General features: G+C 51.6%; 1 protein-coding gene across 8 annotated transcripts in view; it reads left to right on the forward strand.

Annotated features, from left to right (window-relative positions):
• The first annotated feature begins 1,606 nt into the window (after positions 1-1,606).
• CNTFR (ciliary neurotrophic factor receptor) overlaps positions 1,607-19,978 on the forward strand; it is a 201,516-nt gene continuing 183,144 nt past the window's right edge. For 2 of the 8 annotated variants that reach the window (XM_041711106.2, XM_072922752.1), the window contains exons 1-2: positions 1,609-1,897; positions 4,008-4,179. Coding sequence is in view for 3 of the 8 variants with exons in the window: in XM_072922750.1 (XP_072778851.1) it covers positions 1,799-1,897 (99 nt within the window). In the remaining 5 variants the exon portion in view is untranslated. Of the gene's footprint in view, positions 1,898-4,007; positions 4,180-4,259; positions 4,817-19,978 lie in introns of those variants that run through there. The other 6 variants (XM_072922750.1, XM_072922751.1, XM_041711104.2 and 3 more) reach the window with 5 other exon arrangements.

Here is a 19,978-nt window from a genome sequence, read left to right on the forward strand (position 1 = left end):
TACTGCCGACCTGAATGCTGCTGTCCAGGGAGCAGAACCCCTGCCACAGTCACTAGGCTGGAGATAAGGGCAGAGGATGCACATAATGAGATACAGGGCTCTTCAGGGCTCCCCAAAATCCCCTCCAGGCACTGCTCCCTGTCCCTTGCTGGCAGCTAGCCCCTGGCAGGGAGCAGGCTGTTTCTTCATGGGCATTTGTCTTTTCCAGGCTGGGAAAACAGAGGTATTTTTCTGCACACTGACAGCCAAGTGGGGGATGTGTCTGGGAAAGGCTATTTCCCCCAGGCCTCCTTCTCCATGGCATCCCCCAGCCACTGCCACCGGGGTGCCAGTCAGCCTTTCCCCAGATCCTACCCACAATGTGTTTGCCGTTGCCTGGGCAGTTGGCAGGAGGCGGGGGTGGGTGCCCTGCAAGGATGCCTTACCCTCGGCCTCCTGCCCACCCTGCCCTTCCTTGCCCTGAGGCCGCTTGGCTGTCCTTGCTCACCCTCCCCATTGGCTCCTGCTTGCTTGGACTCACTGCTGCTTTAATTTTAGCAATTCCTTGGAAAGAGTCATTTTCCATAACTCAGCTCTCAGCGGAGCCCTCTGCCTGCCAGCTCTGCCTTCTCACATGTGTTGCTGGCGTGCCCCAGCAGCACACGCCTGCACCTGCCCGGCCAGGCCTGCCTGTCCCAGCGCTCTGCACACCAAATCCTCACACCCGGCTCCCGTACCCACTTGGTACATTTCAGCCCGGCACTCCCAAATCTGTTGTGCCGTGGCTGGAGTGGGCAACCCGGCCCAGTTGTATGGCCACCCCTGGGGCTTCCCCCTCATCAGGAGTAACTGAGCACAGCACGGGGAGACATCTGTCCTTTTTGCCCTGCAGACCCCACCCACACGTGTCTGTAGCTGTGATGGGAAATTGAAATTCCCACATGCTACAGGGGACCCCACAGCCTGGGGTTTTGATGGATGAGCAGGGTGGGCTTGTTCAGCACCCACCAGCAGGTTTTCTTGAAGTGAGGAAGATGGGCTCAGGTGTGGCTGCAATGGCTGTGCAAGAGGGAGCACAGCCCACACGCGTGGTGGTGCTGGGCTGTGCAGTGTGTGTGAGAGGAGTGAGATGCTTTCATGACAGTGTGCATCTTCCTGTGGGCACTGTTGGGCACTCCAGGAGGGTGTTGGTGTAAGGGAGTGCGGCACTCATGAGTGGGGCGTGTGCAAGGATGCACACGGAGATGGAAGAGCAGCTCCTTCTCTTGAGTCGGCATCTAGAGATGGAGGGAAGGGACAGTGCACGTAGAGGGTGCATTGTGCACGACCGCGTGTGTGTGTGCGTGTGCACAGGGTACGTGTGAGGTGACCACGACCCTGCTGCTTCCACTCTGGGGAAGTGGGGGGACTTGCAGGAACTGGCGCTGGTGATGTATGTGTGTGTGTGTGTATGCGGGGCGCCGTCCCCACGGTTCTTCCACGAGTGTGCATTTGCACGGGGGTCGGTGGGGCGCGCGTGTGTGCTGTGCCTCCCTCCAGCTCAGCATCCGTGGGGAGGGAGGAGGCGGCGGCGGCGGCGTGTCCGCAGGGGCGTGGACCAGTGTGTGGCTGCGGGGGGTGCGTCTGTGGGTGTGCGTGCGTGTGTTTGTGAGCTTGTGTGAGTGTGTGTGTGCCGTGTGTGCGTGTGTGTTTGCGGGCGGGTGCGCGCGGCGCGGCGGGGCCGGGAGCGCGTCCCCGGCGCTGTGCCGGGGGGTGCGGGCTGAGCTCATCGCTGGCTCCCCGGCGCTCCTTACCAGTGGCTTCTGCGGTCACATGGGTTATGTGCTGGAGTTTAAAAGAGCTTATAGCCCCCGAGCCGGTGCAGAAGCAGCCGGTGGTTGCATGGGGTAGCGCCGGGAGCGGCGGCAAGGAAGGCGCCGTGAGTACCGGGCGGCCGGGGCCGGAGGGCGGCACGGGATGTACCCCCACCCACGGGACGGGGGAGGCGGCGTGCGGGCACGGGGGTCAGCGAAGGCGAGCCGCGGGGCCCGCCGCCGAGGGAGGCGGAAAGGAAGGCGGAGGGGAACGCTTTCTTCCCCCGCATTCGCTCCCGGTCTTGTGTTCCCTCCCGCCCCGCAGCCGCGCACCTTCCCAGCGCCCGCGTGTGTCCGCGCCCCGACGTGGGCCGCGCGTCCACCCCTCCGTGAGGAGCCAATATGGGCAGCTTACTTTCCTGGGAAGTAGCACGCCGTGCGCGTGTTCCCGGCGGGGAGAGATGGGGGACAAGGGGCCGGAGCGTCCCTGCAACCTCCGAGACACCGGGTCCGCTCCGAGGCGCGGCGGTGGAACCCCCGTTCCCTGCCCGGCGGGACCTCTCGTCTCCTGCCCGCTGAGGGCTGGGAGGGATGAGTTCTCCCTGCGGCAGTGCACGGGGCTGGAGCGGCTGAAACTGCGGGGCGGCTCTTTGTAAACCGGAGCCCGTGGATTTCCTGGGCGGGAGAGCCGGCTGCTTCTCCGTCTCTCCAAAGGCGCAACCTGCCTTCTTCTCTGCTGTGGCAGTGCAGAATTTCCTTTTATTTTTTAACTTTTTAATTATTTTTTTTTCTCAAGTGTGATTTTATAAGAAAAGCGTCTGCATGGTGCTTCTGGGGAACTCAGAAGCTCTCCCTGGGCTAGGCAGACAGTTCATCCCGAACGTGAGCACAAGGGCTGCTTTCCAGAATTGCATAATACACACCGATCCCTATGCTGCACAAAACTCCCTGACATTTCCATATCTTGGTGACTTTCCCCACTGCAATCTTGAAAACGAGTTGTGACTCCAGTCAGCTCGTGAGACAATTTGTGGCGTCTTCATTGGGGACAGAACCAGGTCTGCATGTTCCAGCTTCCCTGGCTCCTCTGGCAGTTGTTTCTTTAGCCACTAAACTTTTTTTGGTATAACGATTGGCACTCTTTTACGTTCCCCACCCCGTGTGCAGGGTCTGTTCAGAGCACAGGTTACAGAAGGAGGATTGCCTGCAAAGCTGTTCAATTTCTTTTCCCCATCTCTTTGTGTTTTAGTTTGTGGGATGGTTGAGGAGGTTCTTTCCTCTGATTGCTTTTTGCTCGGGAACTTGCTGATGTCTCCTCGAATTTAGCGAATTTCAGTGACTGCCCACTCTCAGCACACCACGTTGTGTGCTTGTGTGAGGGACAGGACCTGCACATGCTGCTGCCAGTCCCACTGGCTGTGTGTTCAGGCAGTGAGGCACTGACATTGCCTGCTTTCTGCAAAATGTGCAGATATGTGGGAGCAGCCGTTCTTGCTCCTGGATCCCTGCCTTGCCCCTCCGTAAGGAGTTAGAGCTTTGCTGTGATGTCTGGAGATGTGCAAGGGATGCTCGTGTCTGGCCAGGCAGCATGCTGAGACCTGGTCCTGTGATCAGAACTCTCTAGGGCTCACTGAAGCAGGAGGACTTTCCCAAAACAGGCAGAGCTTTAGAAATGAGAGTCTCGTGCCTGGCAGTCTTCCTTGCGACAGCTCCTAAAGATAAGTTTATCAGAGCCTCTTGTCAGAGCAAGCCAAGCCATGTTCTAATGATTGTACAATATCTTTGGGCTGATTTACCCCAAGAGGACCCCATTGTGCCAGGACTCTTCATCCCCTTCCCCCTGGAAAGTGCTCAGCAGCTTCTGGACTTGGGAAAAACCCTGGTACCTCTCAGAGCCACAAAGCTTGTGATGCACACACACATTCAAATAACTGTGCAGCCAAGGCTTAGCTTTTGGAGTCATAACTGACTCTCTGGAGCTAGCAGCAGGAGTTTTGTGGGTGCAAGCCCCAGCTCCTGGCCACTTTCATTTAATTCCCTGCAAGCTGGAGACATGCATTCTGCTCCAGCTCAGTCTGGGGTTGAGTGTGCGCCTGGGAGCCTGTCTCTCAGCTCTGTCGTTTATTATTGCTGCCGCTGCCATTATGCCTGACAAATGAGAGTTGCTGAGTAATGTGCTGTTTGTGTGTAAATATCTGAGTGCTCGCAGCTGAGCTCACTCCTGCCACTTTGCAGGAAGCCATCTCAGCACCTTTCCCTGTGAAGACTCGGGAGCGCAAAAGCGTCCTTCTGCGGGGACCTTCCCACCGCTACCGCCAGCTCTAGCCTTTGCTCTCCACTGCTTCCCTGCAAGCGTGAAGCCTCCATCCTCTCCGGCTATCGTGGCGGCCCTTCTGCTTTCCTGAGTGTGAGTCAGGGGTGGGAAAGGGCTCTGTGTGTGTGTGTGTGTGTGTGTGTGTGTGTGTGTGTGTGTGTGTGTGTGTACGTGCAGAGTTGCTCCCGAGGGTCCTTGTCTGAGGCAGAGTGAGTTTTAGGGACTTCGAGTGCTTTGATTGAGACATTGTGCATAACTAGGAAAGAAGTTTTGGGGTTGATTTGGGTTTTTTTCCCTGCCTACTCAGCCCTGAGCTCCCCCTCATTTCATCCAAGTACTGATGAAGGTGCTAAATTGCTCCTTCCCATATTGTTTCCATCCCATTTGCAGATTAGCATCCAACTGCTTCTTGCAGTCAGTACTTGCTCAGCCCAGCTAGGCTGATTGCAGCTTTTTTAATCTCCCCTTGTAAATCAATCCCTTCTACCGCCTGATAATTTTTGTCGCTCATTTTTCTGAAATCCCTCCAATTTCTCCATTCGGTGTCGGTGACGTATGCCTGGCCCTAAACATGATGTATACCAGGCATGGCACTGTGAGGGAAGGACACCTCCTCCCCTCCCACTCCGCTGGGGCTTGTGATGCTTTGTCAGCACTGAACTGAGTTACTTCCCCATTATTCTAAGCTATAGTCCCTGCTCGGTGTTGCAGAAGAAAGCAGCATACTCAGGTCAGTGCCCTGGGGAGAATTCCTCCAAATTTTGGTGATGGGTTACTGAGGTTTGGTTGCATGCTGGTAGCAGATGCTGGAAGGGACTGGTGGGACTGGTGGTCTAGGTGTATTCCTGGGGCGCCTCTTCCCACAAAAACTAATAGCTGGACAGGAGGGATGAGGAAAATAAGAGAGGGTAAAAGCTGGGCAGATGGGAAAACTGAGGCACATGCATGTACATTTCCTGTGCACATTTCCAGCACACGGATTTGTTTAAGTGCTTTGTGTGTGGGGTGTGGTTGCACTCGTTAGAGTTCCAAGCTCGCATGGGCATTTTCCGAGGAGATGCTGGATCTTTGGTCAGAGCAGGCTGGCACATGGGGATGTTGGGTTCTGGGCTGATTTTTTCATTGCTTCTGCTTTTAGCCAGAGCCTGATGCCACAGGTGCTCTCATGGGGAAGAAACAGGGTAACAAAGTGCCTTGCATTCATGAACTTTGAAGTTTTATCATGCCAAACCCTGAGTTCCTAGGACTGAGCATTCACATTCCCTGGAAGGGCCATGCCCTTCCAGGATCTGTCTATTTTTAGGAGGAGTTGTATTCTGGACAGTGTCCACTGCAGATGCCCTCTGCCTCCTCCTCTTGGCCCTCTTCCAGGGACACCCTTTGGGCTATCTGCTGGAGGGGCAGATCTTGCCAGGGCTCCTCCAAAGCAGAGTGGAGGTGGCACCTTGTTGGGCATGGGGACGCCTGATGGGCTGTAGCTACCCCGGGGTGCTGGGGAGGGACAGGAAGCTCACGCTGTCCCTTGCATTAACTGTCGGGAATGGAGTTTCTCTATGCTCTGGCGCCAGCAGGACACGTGGCTCCTTCACTGTGGTATGAGCAAGGGTGCTGCCTGGGCCAGGTGGTACCCGGTGCTTGGCGGTGCCCGGCGTCGGTCCGTTCGCCAGGATGACACTAGGGGGCACGAGATCTGCTGGAATTCCTTTGTTGGGCATGGGAAAGGAGGATGCAAAGCTGCTCGTGACCCTTCAAGCCCCGCACATCATTCTCCCGCACGTTTTGTAGGAATTAGGAGTGTTAAACCCCACTATCTGTCCCGATAACTCGTCCTGCTGCCAGGGTAGGACGCAGCTCTCCGGAGGCTGCTCCACTGGATCTGTCCGTCACTGGCCGTGGAAGTAGCAGGAGTAAGGATGGAAGCGGTCAGCTGGAAACACCTCTGATGCAAGGAGGTGGATGCAGCCGGAGTGCCAAGGAATCTCCGGGGAATCTGGGAAATCCAGGAAAACACCTTACCATGGTTTTAATGCCTCTCTAGAGGCGTTGTCCAGAGCAGGGATTAAGTTAGATTCAGGGCTGGCTTTCAAGATGCAGTGTGTTATGGTTTCATTTTCTGCTGGTTGTTAAATTCATGCCTGATGTCTCCTCAGGGTCATGTTTTCCCAAAGCAGCAGAAACTTTAGAGAGTCTGATCTAATGAATGGTTCTGATCGATCTGAAACATGGGAGTGTGTGCGTGTGCGTGTGCGCGCATGTGTGTGTGTGTGTGTATTATATTTGTGTCCATCTGCATATCCGGGTCGAGTGCAAAGGATATGTTTTTGAAGGTATGTTTATGCATTTCTGCATACATCCAGATGTAATATTGTCCTGAGCCCTTAAAATCTATTATTCCAGCTGTGAATGCGTGTATATATATATTAAAGCACTGTATACTGGAGTCTTTCTCTCTTGTTATAACAAACCTCACAGAAAGCAAATAAAGAGACATTTTTCTCATAGAAGGTTTTTCAGGGCTCAATATTTACCTTCTATGGATTTTGATAGTTTTTGTTCAGCATGTTTGCAGTTATGATGGTGGTGGGGGGTTTGCCTATCTACTTCAAATTTTGTACTGTTGGGAAACTGAAAACATTTGGATAATTTCAGCTTATTCATTAGGTAATGAAAACAGAAGTCAAGCTTCCGGATTTAAATGTTGGCACTTGATATGATTCTGGCATATTAATTTCTCAATGGTTAGGGTTTTTCTAAAGCCTTCTGTTGCCACATACCAGGCTCCTTTGCTGGAGCCGTGCTTCTCTCGCGAGCCCCCGGGCAATATTTTTAGTAGGACACTGATGCATCGCGAACACTCCTTTACTCCGAGAAAAATCTTTGCTGACTGTTGTTGGAAGTAGCACTAGGATGGGTAGAAAGGAGAGATCAGAGGAGGACGATGCTGCCGCTACGTCAGAACATTTGCTTTGTGCCTGTGATGGAGGTTTTGTGTCGGGTCGTGCAGGTGTATGCCTGTGCGGATGTGAGGGCAATTCCCCAGCTGGGTTCTGAGACAGGACTGAGGAGCAGGGGTTTATTTATTTTGAAATGCCTTGTGAATTGGAAGGAGGTCCAGGAAGAAGTGCCGAGTCAACTTTCAAGTCAATTAGGGATGTATCTGGAGGTGTGAAGTGGTTTGAAGAGGACAGGGTGATTTGTCTGAAAGTGTTACCTAATTAGAGGGTATAGTCAGGGCTCTAATTAGCCATGACACCCTAAAGATGTTATCAAAGCCTTCTTGAGGCATGGCTGATCCAGTGCCGGGGCTGTGAGCTTTCTGGTCAGTGTGGCCGTGCACGGCCAGAGCTGCTGCCCTCTGGCTCAGAGGCAGACCAGATGCTTGAAGAGGTTTTTTTTCCTTTCAGGTGACTTGTGATACCCTCCGGGGCTGCTGCCAACATTGAGTGATATTCATAAAGTCACAGAATGAAAGGAAAGCCTCCAGCAGCTGGAAGAATTAATACTGGCGCCCACTGTGTGGGAAATCTCCTCTCTTTTCCCTGAGGGGGATCACTTGCTGCTGCTCTCTGCCCTGAGGGAGGCTGGAGGAGGAGAGCTGTGAGGATTCGAATTAAGTGATGCTGTACTAACAGCTGGTGGAGGAATCGTGATCCCTTTCTTAGCATTGCCTGACAGAGGGGACATGGGATCAACTGAAATCTGGCTTGCCCAGACCTGGTTGTATTTAAATACTATGCAACACACCCTGTGAGGGGGAACTGGTGCAAGAAGCAGTACAACAAGTGCTGCGTAAGAGGGAAAGGCTCCTGGGAAGGCTTTTCCCTGATACTGGAAGGAGCTTGCAGCCGGACCTCCGCTGGACCATACCTGGGTGGTGGATGGTTGTTTCCCTTTTGAGAGTGGGGGCTGGGGGTTGCTCCCTCTGGGACGGCTCTCCCTGCCTGTTTTTCATGTATCAAAACCATTGTTCAGTCAGCCCTGTGAGGAGAGGAGAGTGGGAGTTGCCCAATCCCAGCAGTGGTGCCAAGAGCCAGTAGGAGCTACCTGAAGCCAGGGAGTTGGCTGGTGGATGAGCATGGAGAGCAGGGCCCATTGCCATTCTCAGCAGCAGTGAGCAAAAGAGTGAGCTCTTTTCTCAGAGCTGAGGTCCTCACGGCTGCAAGAGCTCTCTGAATTGTTAGGAGAGAGCAGTGGGTGGCTCACACCTCCTTGGCAGGAAGGAGCCACTGTTACTCCTGTTTCAATGGGAAATAAAATGGGTCCTGGGGCAAGTGTGTTCCCTATGTGTTTCATCAGTGCTATGAGGAGCCTGGCTTTGCAAAGGGACTCTCTTTGCTTTTGTATGTGGTATCGCAGCCCCCCAAATGCAAACAAACAATCAGGCACACTCCCGTGCTAACAGTTACTACGGGATGCGCCTGCTCGTAATTATGTGGGTGTTAAGCCAATGAATTCATTTTGTTCACAGAGTTGCAGCCTGGTATTTTCCTACTGCTCCTGGTCTCTAGTGGCATTCCCAGACTCTGAAGCACATGTGCAAATAACTTGGAGGCTGGGTCTAGTAACTTGGAGGACCGTGCCACACAGGGCTGACCCAGGCAGCTGTCCTGGTGCTATTGTCATGGTGTCCCAGTGCTGCAGGGGCCACGCTGGATTTTAGGGTGCTGTGTTATAGGTGATGGATAGGGAGCTTCTCCCTGTGCTGTGGCATTACAAGCTGATCAGCGTGGGAGGAAGGATCTGCACTGCTGCCCTTCTGCCTGGTAAACAGCCTGGGTTGGGTACCTCGGTGCCAGGCACAAGATTTGTTTGTGAATTCAAATAATATCATGTGTAATAAAACAACCTTATCTCTGCTTTTGCTCTATGTACACTCTGCACCACAGTCCTTTTGTCCAGGGCCTAAAAATGCTGGTGATAATGAGGACACATCCTTTTTCATGATTTGAGTGTGGTTCTCAGATGCAAAGAAGAGGCAGCCTGTGCTAGACTTCACCACCAATGGGTGATTTACCTTCCTTTATGCCACTGAACTGAGGGCTTAAAAAATAAATATGTTAAAAGGGAGGAAAGACAACAAAAGGTGCTCTGAAATTCGATCAAAAAAAGCTCTGTCCAGTCCTCTGGGCTTCTCACTTAACAAAGAGCTCTAGAAACAACAGTGCTACAGTGAAGTGCACCCACAGATAACTGTGGGTTTGGAGAAGAGACTGCTTTGTTCTTGAGGAGCCAGGTTGAAGTTAATCTTGGGTATTTTTACTTCCCCCCAGAGGTGGGGCTTACTGTCAATCCATGAATCCAAGGCCACACAAAGCTGCTTGGGACCTCTCCACTTTGAAATCCTTGTCTAGCCTATTCTCTCCCAGCATGCCAGACACACATATGGGTGGGAGGCTGCTGGATTTGGGACCCCAGCTGGTGGGGGTGGGAGAAGTCACACCAAGCTGCTGCCGCTCTTTCTCCCGGCTTGGTTCAGAGCGGTTTCCTCTTGCCCCATATCCCGGCCACGTGCAGGACGGCCAATTGCCCACACGTGTTGCACAGACACATTTCCGCGCTGCCTCTTTGTGCCTGCCCACCTATTTGCAGCTGGGTGAGCTGAAGCTGCTCTTTCTTGTGATTCGTAAAAAAAGTCTCTCTCTGGATGGAGTTGTCTGTGCTTTTATTGACCTGGTTACGGGAATGATAGGGGCTTTTTCTGCCTCCTTAATGCGTGATTTCTGCAAGGGCTCTGGAGCAGGGGTCGGCTCTTGCTGCTGGTGTGTTTCCAGTTCTCCTAACGTGATTAGTTTGACAGGCCCATTGGGTATGCTAGAGAGGCTAGTTTTTATTTTGTGCATGGAAGTAAGTGTTATGACAGGGCACAGAGCACCAGCTAATGCTGACATCTGTGCAGGAGGGAGTGCTTTGGCTGGATAGTATTTTGGCTGTGCCTCAGATGTACTGTGCCACCTGGCAGAAACCCCTTGCCCTTTTGACGGGGCATTTCTGTAGTGTCCCAACTTCCTGACCATTTTGAAGGCATTTTATCTGCAGCTGGAGCTGCTTTGCCAGAAGGTGCAATCTGAGCTCAGTGAAACCTGAGTGCCGAGGACATCCCAGGCATGCACCTGAGGACTCTCAGTGAAGGTGTCCATCCTTCAGGAGTCCAACAAGCTACCGACAGTCATTCCCACTGGCACACCTTGCCTGCTGGGCTCTAGTTTTCTGCCATCTTCCAGCAACGCTGAGGCACACCATGTTTTTGGGGCTTGTTTAGATGGAGGAGAACTGGAATGGGGGTCATTGATCATCCCTAATCTGCAGACTGCTTTTTGCTGTACAGACATGTCTGTACTCCCCCAGCCTTCTTTGATCTGGATCAGCAGTTTCAGCTTCACCCTAGCTTGTTTGACTGCAAAGTAAGGAAGAAGAGGCCATGGTGGGTCCTTGACTTCAGGGGCATGCCAGCATATGTGCTTCCTAGTTTTGGTAAATCTGTACCTCTGGTCAGGCCAGAAGTGGTGGTGTTTTTCCCAAGCAGGGCTGCCTTATGCACAGGGGAGAACCATTTCTGCACAAATAGACCTGGTATCTCCTCAGTTCCTTCCAGAGGAAGGAAGGAGGTGATGGTGTGATTTACCCAGGTCAAAAGACCCAACAGCAAAGGATTTCTTTTGATGATTTTGACTTTGTCTCTCCCAAGGAATTTATCTGGCCTATTTTTGAGTGTAGGACCCAAACTAGAGGTTTAACTCACTGCACACCTGTGTTTGGGCTTGAAGGGTTCCCCAAGGCTGTTTGCTGTGGCACATTACCAGGGTCAGCCTTTAACCTTGCCACCACTAGGGGTTGGAGGGAAGCATCATTGCCTTCAAGAGGGGAAGCTGAAACCCGGGGTGGTTTTGGGATTTCCTTGAGGTCCCAGAGCAGAGCTGGTGGCAGAAAACCAGATTTCTTGAGTTGCTAACAGCTCCTGTCAGCTGTGGGACACATTAGTAAACACTTTGAGTAGATCAAAGTAGGGCATCCGGCTCTTTGTGCAGCACTGTGCTTATCTGTCTGTCTGTCTGCAGTCCTTCTGGCAGTCAAACATAAGATGACATTTAAAGGCTTTACTTTTTTTCTCTCTTGCCAGTTTCAGATCGAATTTGCTGAGTTGTCAAGCTGAAGATTCATTTCTCCTAAGTGCTGGCCCAGCAACAGCCCGCTCTGCTTCATCCCTGCCTTGGAGGAGTCCAGCTGGGTTCCTCCTGCCTCCTATCACTGGCATTAATGTGGGGGGCTAGAGCAACAGCTTTGCTGGTGGTCAGGTTATTCTAGGCTCAGCTAGCAGCAGCTGTTCAAAAACAGCAGACAGAGCCAGGTTTGCACTGAAAAAGATGTGTTGAGGTGGAGTGGTAGAGGCTTGCAGGCAAACACTTCCTCCTCCCTAAGCCTGCATCTGACCTAGGTCTTGGAGGCAGGCATGTGTGCTGTGAACTGGTGGGCTCTCAGCAGAGTCCCAGCAGGCTGGGTGTCTGCCTTGAGACAGCCAGGAGGAGTAGCACTAATCAGCCTCTCACCCACTGGGATTCAGCAAGGAAGGCGAGCACTGTCCTTGCATGTGCAGCGAGGAAATTGCTCCTGTGTCCCTGGAGGCTGTCACTCCGACACTTTGCCTGCTCTGCTGGTGGGGAACGGCACCAGAGTATGCCTCTGTTGCTTCTGTCTGCCTTGGGTACAAGCACAGACATGTCTCCAGCTGGAAGTCAGCTTGGAGAGTGGAGAAACCTCCCCAGAACATGCATTTGCAAGCTCTGGTGTGTCGCAGTCCCTCCTAGGCAGTCACAACCTCCTGCCACTGTGTGAGCAGGAAGGCTCAGTGTCTGTTTCCTGGCATGAGAAGAGGATGGTGCTTACTCTGCTCTGGAACAGGGAGCTGGGGTGGCTGAGAGTGCTGGAGCCAGTGCCTTCCCTTGGTCCCAGCACTAGTAGTCGGCTCCAGCTTTAGTCCTTGGAGCATTTCTGAGGGCTTTGTGTAATGTGGTTTCAGCTCCATCCTTTCCTTTTGTGCAAGGCTGCTCCTTGAGCAGGCACAGTGACAAAGTCAGTCCTGAGACAGCTGTAATTCTCTGGATTTTGCCAGCCTCTCACCTTCACTTTACATTCACCAGACCCTGCACAGTGCCTGTTGGGAGCTGTCTCAGCTGTCCCTGAGCAGCATCTTTCAGCAAGGATGACAGTTCAAGAGGGTTCCCCATAACCCAGTGGGGTGCTGCCGGTTAAACCCAGCCAGTGGCCCTCTAGCAAACCCAGCTGTGCCTGTGGGGGATACCAAGCAGCTGCTACACAGCAGAGACACAAGCTGACCTGCACCCTGGCTTTTCAGGGCAGAGTCAGGGTATGTGGATGGAGCAAGGCTGTGTGACACAAGCACTTAGACCAGAAAAGCCAGAGGTTGCTCTTGTCACTCAGACTAGGAGATGGAGAAATTTTTTGTTCTAACACATTTCCAGAAGTAGTTCTGATGCCTCAGCAACAGACAGCTCCCTAAAACTGAGATGAAAAGCACAGGATCTTTCCTTTTGCTGTGTCCTGGACAGTTAACCCTTGTAGCCATCCCATGCCCAGAGAGTCCCAGGCTCCAATGGGACTGAGGATCATCTCTCTGGAAACACGTTTGGGCATGGCTGTGTCCACAGAGCAGTAGTGCTGAACCCTTCCATCTGCAGATTTGGTATCTGCCCTGGGTAGAGCCTCTGTCTCAGGACTGCTTCATTTGATCTTGCCTGATCACTGTCCCCCCAGCAACTGCTGCTGTGAACATTATTTTTTCCTGGATTTTTGCTTCCCTTTGACTATCTCTGCTATGAATCATTTTCCTTGCATGTATTAGCCGGTATTTTCCCAAACCTGAAGCTTGTGCTGTTTCTGCCTGTCTTTCTATGCTTCTTCTTGCTCCCTCTTCTGTCATGTCTAAAAGCATCCTGGGCTTTTTTTCTGCTCACTTTAGAAGAAACTGCCCCTCTTCTTCTGAAAGGTCATAATATGGGAAGAAATGGCCATTTAAAATAGGAGGAATCCTGTCCACCCACATCATGTTTAACACCTCCCCAGCTGGAGAAAAGTGTCTCAAGACTCCTGGGGTGGGAGGATCAGCCAGGTGTTTTGTGGATAAGAAGAGCCTTGCAGGGCAGGAGCAGGGAGGCTGTCAGCAGTTTGTGAGGGCTACGAGGTGAAGCTCCTGGCTGCAGCAGTGATGGGAGAGGATCTGGGAAGGGAATTCCTGTACTAGGAGGTCTGAAGAACCACATAGAATGGGTGTTAAGGATGAGGCAGCAAGGTCAGGCTGGATGGGTAAGAGGGGTGTCTTCTCTCTGGTGTTGTAGCTGGGGTTTCATGTTGGGAACCAGGGCATGTAAAAATTAGTCAGCTGTCCTTTAGCAGTGTTTTTCCACCATTCTCTGCAGATTCCCTAGCGGAAACTTATTTTAGGCTTGAAGTCACCCCAATGCATTTTGCTTATCTAGCTGTGGGTGCTGTTTCAGCTGAGACTGTGTTGGGAGTATGTGATAACTTCTTTTTTAGGTTCTCCTTCTTTAGTTCTATGCTTCTTAATTGCTGTTTGTAGTCTTTTGTCTCTTCCAGCTGCTGCACTTGTCTCTTCTGAAGGAGAGTGGTGCTGCAAAGAGTGGGACAGGTTTGCTGCAGATCCTCAGGCCCCAAGCTGGGGACAGAGCATCCCCATTGCTGGGTCCTCTTGCTTTTCCCTACTCCTCATGATGTGCTGTGGCATTTTTAGAAGCCATGGGCAGTCCTGTTTGCAGGGGGAGATTGACACAAGGTTCCAGGAGGATGGAGTGGAAAGTTTGCTTTACCTATCTGGAACAATGAGCCCCTTTGTGCACTTTTTTTTTCTTTTTTTTTTTTTAGACTTATCTTCCTTGTACCCTGCCTCAAAGAAGCAGGAAAATACTGCTTTTCCCAAAGCCAGGTACCAGGGGACCACCACCTCATGCTATAAGCTCAGGAGTCAGACAGCAGCTTAAAGACTATATATATCTCTCTCTGCAGCTCTTGGCTTTTACAAAAATAAATCTTAAGGAGGTAACTTTTTGCTGTGCAGTTCTCAGAGCTGGCTCTACTATGGTTTCCACTGAGATAGCATTTGGCTAACACAGCCAACTAGGAGTGGAACAGGCCTGGAGCTGTATAGAAAGTGATTAAGATAAGGCAGGGTTATGATTTGCCTGTCTGATCCTGAAGCTTTGTGCATTATTTAGTGTGTGTAGCAGGAGGTCAGTAGCCTCCTGATAATTTTCATTAGATTAGTCAGGCAGGATAATCACCTGCTCAGGAAAAAACCAACTCGACACTGTCTGTTCAATAGCTGGGGTTTAACTGAAAATAAATAGTCTTGTAATTATAAGGGCATTGTCAAGGTCAAGAGGCTCAAAGATTCTCTTTCTTTTTTCCTCTGGTATGTTTACCGAGATCCTGCAATTCTTTGTGAGATTTTTTTTTCCTCCCTCAAATTCAAACTGAGATCTTCAGGGCTCTTAAAAGAAATTCAACACTTCCACACCAGTGGACGTGAGTGGTGTTGCAATAGCCAAGTGGTACTTGTGCCCTGCTGCAGCTGAGTGACCCCATGCTAATGAGCAGGGCACTCGCAAGCGAGCTGGGAGTGTGTGCAGCCAGCCCAAGCAGACCTAAACCGGAGCAGCGATGCTCTTTCCTCCTCCTCTGGGCTGACTGTGGGATGAATCCAGCCCTGAAGACTGGGTCCTGCCAAGCAGGCAGAGGATGTCCCTTCCCTGGGAGCAGTCAGCCCAGCACGAGTGCCACCCCGTTGAAATGAGGGTGTGCATTATCTCCCGTGGGTGACTTTGCTGCTGTAATTAGCTGAGGCTTTCAGAAAGCTCAGGAAGGAAGAGGTGGGAGTGAAGCTGATGCCATAATCAGTACCAATGGGCTCTGAAAAGGTTGCTTAGCTAAAGAAACCGGTAAGTTACTAAAGCTGGGGTTGGTGCTTGTGCAGTGCCAAAATGCCTGCCCTTTTTCACCCTAGAAGGGGTTATGCTTGCTATTTGTCTTCCTCATACAACAACAAAGCCCAGAGGGACCTTTGTAATCTTAATCTGTCCAGCTACGGGACTGGTGCTTGCTGGATGTGATCTAGGAACGGCTTGGAAGTGTTCAAGGTAGATTCAAAGGCAATGGTACTAGCACGAGGTGATGGAAAGCTTGCTGTGTCCATGCTGGTGCCGTGGCTCTTTGGCAGTATGCTGCCAATGCAGGTAGCATTGTGTGGACTATAGCTCTCTGTTATGAGCTCAGCTGTGAGCCAAGAGAGCTGCAGGGAGCCTTCAAACATGGTAACCTATATGGCAGAAGAGGCAGGTTTTGCATGCTTGTGCAGGCTGTGCATGCCTCTGCCATGGAAAAACAGAGCTGATGTTGTGGCCACACGAGCTAGTTAGTGCCCTGAGTCCTTGCTGCTTTTGTTTTGTTTTGTTCCCAGTCTAATTGCTCATAAGTGGGGATTCTTGTCATCAGAGCTGATGGGGCCTGTGCTCAGCCCATCTTCACAAAAAATCTGCTGCTCTGGCTCCGTGTCACAGGCTTTGACGGATGCCTGGGGAAAAGCGAGGGCATGGCTCGGTCTGATATGCCAAGTGACTGATGGTGTGGTCTGATGACTGATGCCACACGTCCGCAGCAGGCACACGGGTGCTCCCTTGCTCTTCCTCTGCAGGAGATGGGAGGAGAGGGGGCTGCCTTGACAGCTTGCTTTGAAAGCAAAATTACTCCAGGGCTGGATTTCTTCTCCCCCCCTTCCCATCATCTTCCCCCCCCCCACCTCATTTCTTTTTTGCTTGACAGAAAAAGCATAACTCGTCTTTAATTGGTGCTTTGTGCCTGTCTCCTGACAGAACTCAGCAGAGAGGGGGCTGGCTGGATGAAAACAGCTTGAAGTTGTGAGACTGTTATATGTCTGGCCTCCCCGTTTAAAACAAAAAAACCCTAAACTTTTATTTCCAGGGCCCCTCCCTGCTTTAAGCCAATTCCTTGCGAGCCATGAAAGCAAGCAGTGGATGCTGTTCCCAGTGCTCCTCAGACATCCCATCGAGGAGCCCGACTGACACAGGGAGCATGTGGCTGAGCATGGCACACCACGCACTTGACCTTCCGCTGAGCCCGGGGTTTGGATCATCTAATTGGCGTCTGTGTGGAAGGTTGCAGATCACTTCATCATCTTGCAAATAAGACCTGCCAGTGACTGGAATGCAAAACAAATGTTGCACGGCGGATCAAGCAGGGAAGAGGTCTGCACTCCTCAGGCAGCATTGCAGCGTGGTGATGCAGGGGGAACAGACCTGGCCATGAACTTGTTCAGCAGTGCTTCCTATGTGAGCAAGGCAAAAGTGGGGTTAGAGCAGTGCCCCTGGTCCCTTCAACTGCCCTGTTCTGGTTTCTCTCTCTGTTGAACATCTGCAATTGTAAGAGGCCAGGTAACATTTCCTGAGGGTGATGGGAGGAAGCCCATGCCTTTTTGATGTGTTCAAGCTCCAACTCTGGCAGAAAACAGCATTATGAGACCCCGTGGAGCCTTTGCAGGCTGGGCTCACCCTGGTTTTTTGCAGAGCAAAATCACAGAATCATAGGATGGTTTGGGTTAAAAGGGATGTTAAAGACCATGTCGTTCCACCCCCATGCCATTGGCAGGGTCTCCTTCCACTATCCCAGGCTGCTCAGAGCCCCATCCAACCTGGCCTTGAACACTTCCAGAGATGGGGCAGCCACAGCTTCTCTGAGCAACCTGTGCCAGTAGCTCAACATCAAATTGTTCGCTGCAAGATGTGGCTCCTACCTGGTTGAGCACTCCTCTGTCCAAGGAGCTCCAGTTCCTCTCCTGGATTTCTGGAAAGTATTTGGATATCTCCAAATGCTGCCTGTTCCAGCTCTGCCTGTTGGGGTGGCTTCCAGGGGTATAAGGCGTAGACCAGGTGTGTCATTGAGGTCCTTTCCAGTTGAGTCTGTCCCCGTGCAAGATGGGGACAGACTCAACTGCAAAATCAATTGCTTGGAATTGTGTATTTGTTTGTACTCTGGGGTTTGCAGGTGTTTCTGCCCTTCCTCAGCCAGAGGCAAGGATAAGACAAGAACTTGCAAACTGTTCCTGGCTGGGATCTCTGCTGGGCTGTTCCCCTAACTCAGCTTTTAGTGCAGACCAGCCCTGGTGCAGGTGGGGCAGAGGTCATTGCAAGTCGCTTCACAGCAGTTGCTTGGTCCTTTCTGAGGCATCAAAGCAAACCTGAAGCTGGGGTGGCACTTCCGTAGGTGTTCCTGGGGCTCGTACTAGGATGATAGGAGCAAAGTACGAAGTGATTTGTAGCTAAATATTGGGCGCTTCCAAGGGCATCTTCAGGAGCCACTGTTGGTAAGCAGCACTTTGAGAGAAAGGGGATGCTGGGAAGAAACATGGAGGAGGATGCAAAGAGGGGAGTATTTGCAGCTGGAGGCTGGTGAGGTCTGAGCAGGGTCTGTTTGCCTGAGGAAGGTGCCTGCAATGAAGGAAACATGCAAAAATGGGAGCCTGGAGGAGTTAGGTGGAGTAGGAGGAGTGGAGTTGTTTTACAGGTGGTGTCCTTGAGCCAGGGAAGCACCACAGTGAGCAGATGATGGTCAGGGTGAGAATATAGTTGTTGTGGAGAGTGAATGGGTAAAATGGCTTGTCCTGGGCTGAACTGGAAGTGACAGCTATTTCTCCATGAGGAGGAGTCAGACTTGCACTGCTGCAACTTCTTCACACAGCCAGCTCTGAGTGGGGTCTTTTCAATATTTGGTAGGTGTTTGAGTACACAGGAGAAGGGAAAGAGCTGGAGTTGAGTCCTGGCTGGATTGATGCAAATCCAGAGTCACATCACTGCCCGTGGTGAATTGTGGTACTGCAAAGATTTTACCCCACTCTTGGGACAGGCAAGGAAGGGAAACGCCACCTGTGAGAGACCAAAGCCCTGATTCTCCATGTAAGATTTGGACCCTCTTATGGGAGAGAAGAAAAAAAAAATGTGTCTGTTCCATCACAATAAAATCCTTATTTGCCAAATAATCGAGTCCAAGGCTGTCTTCACTCCTCATTGTAGGATTTTTTTCACTCTTTTGGGGACTGTTCCAGGCATTCTCCCTCATGGGTGGTCTCTCTCTCCCATCCACAACGTTTCTTGCAGCCACCCAGAGCCTTTCCCAGCTTGTTCTCTGCTCTGGGTTGAGCAAGGCGTTGATGCTCTGGATTGTTCTTGTTTCTGAATTTGTGAAGTCTATTCAGCAGATCAGTATTTCAAACCCTCCCCAGAGCTGGCTATGTGGGAGAAGCTGGCAGCCACATTTGGGGGCCACTTTTGTCCCACTTTAAGTTCTAGGTCTGCAGCCTCAGGGTTTCCACCCCATCATACCAACAGAACTACTTGCCTTCCCCAGGAATATCTGGAGAAGAGCAGAGCAAGGTGCTGTAATCTGGTAGTTTAGGTAGTAATGTAGTCTTTTTTTGCTTTTCCTTTTACACCAGCTTTAGTTACTGTTTTCTTGACAGTGGAAAATAACCAGTGTATACATACTAAGTTCCTGAGAGCTATTAACTTTATTTCTAGGCTGGAAACACCGTACTCCATATGGCAGAAACTGAGGGCTGTAGTAATCCCAGCACTGCCCTGTCACCTCTGGGGAGTAGCCCGCTGCTTCTACAGCACGGATGCTTTGTTAGTATCTCCTTGTTCTTGCTGCTAGGTGTGTGATGGACAGTGGTTCTTCAGCCCTGAGTCTGGAGGCAGGAAAAAGGGGCAGAGCAATTTCCTCCAGCAGAGGAGGTAGCGTTTGGAGCTTTTGGCACTGTGCTTTGCTGTGGGGCCCAATTTTCTTCTCCTTTAGACTGCTGAGAGCTCAGCCTCCTGCAAGTTTCCGATATGTATGTCCCTCCCAGGTGGAGAAAGTGCAGAGGGTAGAGGAGGGGCTGGCCTTTTCCTGGATTCCCCTTCACAATCGGTGGGATTCAAAGGTGCGGAGGGAGTTCCTCTTGCAGAGTTAGTGGGGAACCCTAATTGCCCCTCTTCCCAAGACTCCCGTGCGTGTTAACGACCTGTAATGGGATGGGTTGTGCTAGCCCATTAAGCCCCAATGGGGTCCTTGTCGACTTAAAAGTGTGAGGAATTTCACTCAACCGTGTTAAAACACTTCCACCCCTTTTAATCGCTTCACGCATTGATTTAACCCCATGGCACCTGGGGTTATTGGCTGGGAAAAGCCATCTGGCTCTCCCTAGCCTGCTGCCCGGCCTTCACGCAGCTACTTTGGCCATCATTCGAATTTCTGGGGGATCTTATTAGCGGGAGGGCTGTTCTAGCTCTTGCCTTTGCAGTGCTCCTGGTGGCTGGCTCGGCAGAGTCGGTGTGGGAAGCAATTTCCCTCCCATCGCACTGAGCGTGGTCCTGCTTTGCTGCTTTTAATGAGAGTATTTTTGCCCTGGCTTGTGTCAGCTGCAGCCCACCTGTGCTGCCAATTACTCCAGCGAATCTGGTGTGACCTGCCGGGCTGGATGTCCGAGGTTTAAGTGTTTCTGAGCTGCAAGGTGTGAAAAATCTCACCAGCGTTGAAACAGCAGGGTGGGGGAGCGGCCTTCTGAGTTATGAAAGACCTGAGGACATGCTGGTATCAGGTGCTGTTGATCTCTGGGGAATTTAGAGAATCAAGGGCTCAGTAATTGCAGGCGTATTGCCAGCATGTTGAGAAAGAAATTCTTAATCACAGGCTGTGTGCCCTAATTATTTTTTTTTTTCCTAGGTAATTGAATTAGTTTAATGTGTATTGTAACACCTTGCTGCCTGGGTAGGCTGGGAAGGATACACACGCAGGCCTGAGGTGTGCCTGTGTG

This window comes from Taeniopygia guttata, chromosome Z (assembly GCF_048771995.1).
Source record: "Taeniopygia guttata chromosome Z, bTaeGut7.mat, whole genome shotgun sequence".
NCBI classification, from domain to species: domain Eukaryota; kingdom Metazoa; phylum Chordata; class Aves; order Passeriformes; family Estrildidae; genus Taeniopygia; species Taeniopygia guttata.